The sequence below is a fragment of the Carassius auratus genome, chromosome 19 (genome assembly GCF_003368295.1).
Source record: "Carassius auratus strain Wakin chromosome 19, ASM336829v1, whole genome shotgun sequence".
NCBI classification, from domain to species: Eukaryota; Metazoa; Chordata; class Actinopteri; order Cypriniformes; family Cyprinidae; genus Carassius; species Carassius auratus.
This window is the reverse complement of record NC_039261.1, coordinates 4838249-4844547: the sequence shown is the minus strand read 5'-3', so window position 1 is coordinate 4844547 and position 6299 is coordinate 4838249. Positions and strand designations below refer to the sequence as shown.

At 36.2% G+C, this 6299-nt stretch overlaps 1 protein-coding gene across 2 annotated transcripts; it reads right to left on the bottom strand.

Moving 5' to 3' along the window:
- On the bottom strand, positions 1-3880 carry znf706 (zinc finger protein 706). Of its 2 annotated transcripts, none has more exons than XM_026288460.1 (3): positions 3725-3880; positions 2758-2896; positions 1-812 (listed from the first exon to the last, which is right to left on the bottom strand). In XM_026288460.1, the coding sequence occupies exons 2-3, from the start codon at positions 2890-2892 to the stop codon at positions 717-719; spliced, it is 231 nt and encodes a 76-aa protein (XP_026144245.1). In that variant the 5' UTR covers positions 2893-2896; positions 3725-3880; the 3' UTR covers positions 1-716. The 2 variants fall into 2 exon arrangements, with proteins under 2 accessions (XP_026144245.1, XP_026144244.1); XM_026288459.1 differs by having other exon boundaries at positions 2758-2893; positions 3725-3865.
- Positions 3881-6299: the final 2419 nt, after the last annotated feature.

Below are 6299 nucleotides of genomic sequence, written 5' to 3'. Positions count from 1 at the left end.
CAACGTCTTAAAGTTCAGTTTTATTACAGAGATACAGTTTTATTACAGAGATATATTACAGTGGTGCGGAAACCAGGCGGCTTGAGCGGGAATATCAAACATTGAGGCGATATTGTTTGAGATCATTCCAAAGAGAAATAACATTTGCAGCAACTTTAAAATGAAGAATACAGTAACCTCGGGCACATCCAGTGATTCACAGAAACACATCAGGTTCCAGTTTCAGTGTATAGATCCAGTTCGCTTTGGACTAAAAGAGATCGATCGGTGGAAAGCAAAATTAGTGAATGAGAAAATCTCAAGAAGCCAGTCCCATGTCCATTTGCACTCATCTATGACTTATCTAGCAAGCAAAAGCAGACAAATATGTCTGTAACTACCACATTTATGTTACTGATGATCACTTGAGGATCACTGGTAGTGTTCTTATTTCTCTCAATCTATTAAATGACAGAAGAAAGAGGAGAAAAGAAAGCGTGTGAGCGCAGGTTGAGGTAATACACTGATCTGATCGCAGCCAAGGCAAGAGCACTGAAACAGTGTTGAGAGGGAAGCTAAACGTCATCAGTCTTTGATCCACGGGATTCATGTCTGCAGTGAAGGGGAGGATGCATGTATAAAACTCAGGAAAGAGCGCTGATCGTGTCCTGCTGAGTAAAACTTGAGATCAGGACTCTTATAGTGATGTTTTATACAATCATCAAGCCCTGGTGTCTTTACGCCTCCACACCCTCCAGCTCTGGGGGAAGGGGGCTCTTGGGGTGCTTGCTCTCAAAGTGCTGCTTGAAGGTCTTGGGATCTGGCATCTGCGACTGTAAAACAGAAAGGTTGCATGGTTTAGTTCACCATGCTATAGCTCGAGGAATCCAGGTCTGGCTTCATGAAACAAACACTCTATACAACAAACCAATTAACACCTGAATGATTATGCACTGCTTGGGGTTGCCAGATCTCAACATTTTAAATCCACCAATCAGAGCTTTCCAGTGGATACATTTTTACTAACATATACACACACTCAGTATAACTTCAGTAAAACTAACTCGTTGTTTATTAGTACTTATAAAGCACATATTAATATTTTATTCTGAATCACCATAATTTAGATCGCTTAAAACCTACCCCACACATAAACATCCCAACTCCCTTACTAACGACTAATAAACAGCAAATTTAGGCAAAAGTCATAGTGAATAGTTAGTTAATAGTGAGAATCCTTCCCCAAATATATATTAGTGTTGACCAACGGTTAATCCAAAATAATGTGCGTGCGCTGTGTAATTCTAGCTCTACTACAGAAGACCGGGTCATTAATCAGCTCAATTCAGTTCACCAACAGTGTGGTTATTGCAAAGTTCATCAATTATGAAAGAAAGTTCAGTTCCTCTATAAGCAGCTCTACAGAAGTCAGTTCAGTGTCAATTCAGTTGAAAAACAATGTCCATGTTGCCAAGTTAGTGTCATTATTCAACTCCGTTTAGTTTATTTGTTTTTCTCATCCAATAGTGTCAGTGCAGTGTAAATTGGTAATATTGGTCTTAATATCAAACCCTCACTGAGCAAGTGAAAGCTGACAGCAGCGGAGAGAAAAACCTTCCCATTTTAGACGACTCCACTAAAAGAGATTCTGCTCAATGAAAGGGTAACAAGCCAGTCTGTGTTCCTTCACCAAACCGCTTGTGCTACAATATCAATTCTCTTATCATTTTAATAGAAACAAATGCTAACAATTTGGAGTTATTGCAATTAAGTTCAGGAATTTCAACGTTTCGGCTTTTGAGACAAGCTTTAACCAGTATTTCATAATGTAGAGACTGTTTTAATTGTATATGGTAAATATGATAAATCAGGAAACTAAGTGAGGTCAAATAAACCCTGCATGCAAGCTGACGTTCTCTTAATATCTGGCTTACATGACAGTGCAAATGAGGACAATCCTAATTAACAACTGTGATTATAGGTCAAAGAAGCGTGATTATTTGTTAAGTCATGAATGTGCAGTCCTGAAATACACAGACAGTATTATAAAGGTGCGGTCACATTGTCTGCCACTTTTCACAGGGAAAAGCTTATTTCAATAGGAATCCAGGCCATGAGGAATTTCACTTAAGATTTCACAACAGGTTCAAGTTGGTCATCTCAATTCACTGCATTACCCAACAGAAAAAGCCTGCTTTGATGATGACTTCATACATCACTAATCGACTGACAATAGATTTTGGCTAATGTGACCACAGCTTCAAGAAACTGAAGGCAATGTCTTTTCTGACAGTCGACTGATTTATACACAGCAATGAAAGCATGTGTACAGCTATATACATTGTAATTACGAAAGTGATATATTCAACACATTCGCATACACAAAACTACTGGTAAAATGGGACGTTTGGTGCCCATAACTCTCATGTGTGGCTCTCAGTTACTGGTAGAAGTTGTACTGACAAGTCAGGGTTGTTCCCTACAGTGAATAACTTTCAAAGTCAGAAACAAGTTACAGCTTGAGAACAAAAATTTCCAAACACTTTCATTGTCTACACACACCCATATATAAAATCTGCTTCATATCGATGGCGTGCAGGGAAAACACAGACTCCTTTCTTTGGGCAGTGTTCAGAAAATGTCCAAAGCGTATACAATTAAGTTCAAAAAGTATTAAAAAAGTGCAATCTGTCATAAGATGGTATTGAGACTTAGTTGAAAAGAGCCTATAAGGATGATCTGACGGGGGAAATATAACCGGCTATAATTACCACTGACCCTGCAGACGCCACACGTGAACACCAGCGCCGCTTTCGCCGCCGTCTTCTGGTCGTGGCCTTTGGACTTCTTGATTTCTGCCTGCTTCTTGGCGTTCTTCTGCTGAGACTGGATTTTCTGGTGTCCACGAGCCATGCTGCTGGATGGAAGACAAACTGACGTCAACGACTTATTACAGAGAGTGAATGGATGATGGATTTACATACTCGGCGATCAAGAACAAACAAGACACAAAACAACTGTAAAACAACATCATTATATCTGAGTGTCTAGCAACTAACCTAACTCTACATCATTTATTGTGCTAATAAAAATTCATTCAGATAAAACTCCAGCAGGACTGTGTCTTGTATCCTATTGAGAGTTTTGAGCTTATCTAACACTTAGTGTGCACCATGTATTGCCTCTGGCTGTTTAAAACAGTAACAATATCAGACAGCTGGATACAGAAACCACAAAGTGATCAGAAAACACAAGATGCTTCTCATGAATAATACAGTAGAATAATGTTTACAGTTAACAGCTATTCCAGTATGTGATATTTCCTAAATAATATATTAGTACACAATAAGGACGAGTTTTAATGTTAGTGTTAGCTGTCAGTGAGCTAACGTTAGCTGTCAGTGTACATTAAGGTACGTTAGCACATTAGCTCGACAGTTAGCACTATTTCACATTACACCATCTACGTTATGTCGATAACCAGAGGTTAAAAAAACGTCTAAGAGCTGAAAACGACAGATCAAACATGTAAAACCTCGCATGCTTTAAGAGTTGACGTAGATTAGCTTATAAACACACTGGGCTTAGTTAACAACACCATATGGTTGGCCAGCTAGCATGCTTTGTAAGTACAATAACAAAACCAGATCTTACGACACACCAACTTTTGAATACGAGTGAATATGGGTTGATAAAATACGACTACGTGTTATTCTCTGTGTAGGACTAAGTATTTTGGTCATACCTGTCGCACAGATGAGATCCGTTGGCAGCTCTGAGGTGGTTATGTCGTCCCGCAAGCTTCTGACAGCTGTGCTCGACCCAGAGCGCTGCTCCTGTAGTTCCTGCTCTGACCACAGCGACGCCGAGCGCTAGAGAGCCCCATGCGCGCCGCGCGCCACACCAGAGCAAGAGTGCTGTTCTGATATTTCTTCACAAAAACAGAACATACTGTACTTGCATGGGTTTTTGTGTGTGTGTGTGTGTGTGTGTGTGTGTGTGTGTAAAAAGTAATATTCACAAGTGTAAAGTTACAGCTGATTCGCTGATCCCTTTGTGTAAATTAAAAAGAAACAAAAAAGCCATTAAAACATACCAGATCTCAGAAAAGGGATACAGTCAAAATGAAAAGTAAATAAATTTTATTATTATTATTATTATTATTATTATTATTATTATTTATCATCATTAATAATAAATAACAATAACATATAAATTACAATAAAAAAACAATAATAAACGATAAGAAAATAAGCAATAAGAAAATCACGTCCGTAAACAAGTACAAATAATTACTAATTACAAGAGTAGATTTAAGGCTTTAAAATAATAATACAAACAAAACTCTGCTTTGTTTATTACTTATTATATTACTGCCCATTTTCATTCGTGAATAAAAAAAATCCATATATAATGAGTCAGTTCACAATATACTAAATTTTGAGACTCAAAATTTATTCTACTTACATGAAAGCAATAACTTGTGAGCTCTTCTGCCACACACTGGAATTAATTATTATTGCACTGCTTATAATTCATCCAAAACGTCCAGAGACGTTTCTAGTAAAGATTAAAATAAAGCATTAATGTAAAAATAATGTCAATTTTTCACACAGCAAAAATGTACATTTTTCATGTTTTATCTGACGTTTTTGTATCTGATAAAAGATATTTACAATACAATAAAACAAATGAACATTAAATCATATGTGGTTTATTATCTTATTTATTCATTTTATTGTAATAACAATCCTGTTAAAAGTTAATAAAAAATAAACCACAAAAACGTGTTGTGTTGTAATAGCTGGTTCAGTTCTATGTAATATATTTTCCCCCTCTGTGACGACACTTTTCACAGATGTAGTCTATTTCTTTGCTCCACCAGCAGGTGACAGTATTACCGTAATCTTCAAGAACCCTTTTGGCCTCTCACCTCACAATTAACTAACTAAATGAAAGTAAAAGCACAGTTAGCTTATTTTGGAAGCATTTATTCAATAGATGACAAGTTTATATTATTCTATTACAGTTCTAAGTTAAATCTGAATGTGTATGCATAGATTGAATTCAAAGGAATTCGTGCTGTTTTTTTTTGTTTTGTTTTTTGTTTTTTTGCGGTGTAGCATATAGTGAATGGGGTCTAAAGATTTCAATCTTCTACAAGGACACAAATCAATACTTGTGTGCAAATCTTTAGTGGCATGAATGTATGTGATGACACAACTTTTATTTCTGGGTAAACTATTCCTTTATTTTCCCCTCTCTTATAAATCTACCCACATGTATGAAATATTGACATAAAAAGCAAAATTCCTACTAGAAGTTAATAAAACAGAACAAATACAAATACATTTTCAGTTCCAGCTCAAAGAAAGAAAATGTTGAGAAGGAAATTCGTTAGCCTTCCGTGCTACTGCAGGTCTGAATATGCAAAACACTCTCACTCGACTATAGCTCTAGGCTATGACTGCAACATGTGAGTAAACATATGTACGTGTTTTATTCTTTCTATGGGAAACTGTGAGAAAATCATTCTGTATATGGTGTGACGATTCAGAGCACTAAATATATGTCTGGTATAAGTCTACTGTATGAGGAAGTCATTCTCTAAATCAGCCCAGCTGTTTTTAAAAAACACATATACATTTATAGTGTTGATCAGTTTTGTATCAAACACCATCCATCATTATTTTGCATGACGTTTGGGTGCAGTTTTGACCGTGCTTGGGTATAGATGTCCAGCCTGAAGGTTTCTGAAAGGTGTCAGACCCTCAATAGCAGCAGGAGAATTATAACAGTCTGTCCTTTGTCCTGGTAAGAAGAAGGATTTTCCACAGACATCCTAGATAATTTCCATCTTAGACACAGTGTTTCTTTATTAAGTCATTCTGTGGGTATAAACAGCATTAGTTACTTCACAAAACAACCATAGCATCACCAAATTACTTTTGTTTTTCTGAACAAAATGTGTTATTTCTATGCAAAATAGTTATTGCTATGTCTGTGTTTTTGTGTGTGTGTGTGTGGTTGCTGCTAGGATGTTTTGTGTGGTTTACCTCTAGTGCAGTATATTCTTTTGTCTATGGAAAATAAATATACTCTTAAAAATAAAGGTTCTTCTTTGGAACTTTTAAGATATTTGGAATCTTTTTATTGCACAAAAGGTTCTTTGTAATGAAAAAGAATTCTGTAGTTTATTAATAAATGTTCTTATAGTTCTTTCTTCTACGTGGAAACTTTATGAGAGTAACTTCTTTTTTTAAGTAAAATTTCTCATCTATGGTTCCATGAAGAACCTTTAATACTTGATAAACAAACTT

Excerpts from the sequence above, each read along its gene's own strand:
- znf706 (XM_026288460.1), bottom strand. The coding sequence starts at position 2,892 with ATGGCTCGTGGACACCAGAAAATCCAGTCTCAGCAGAAGAACGCCAAG. Across the intron at positions 813-2,757 it reads TCACGTGTGGCGTCTGCAGG|TCGCAGATGCCAGATCCCAA; the intron begins GTCAGTGGTAAT and ends TCTGTTTTACAG.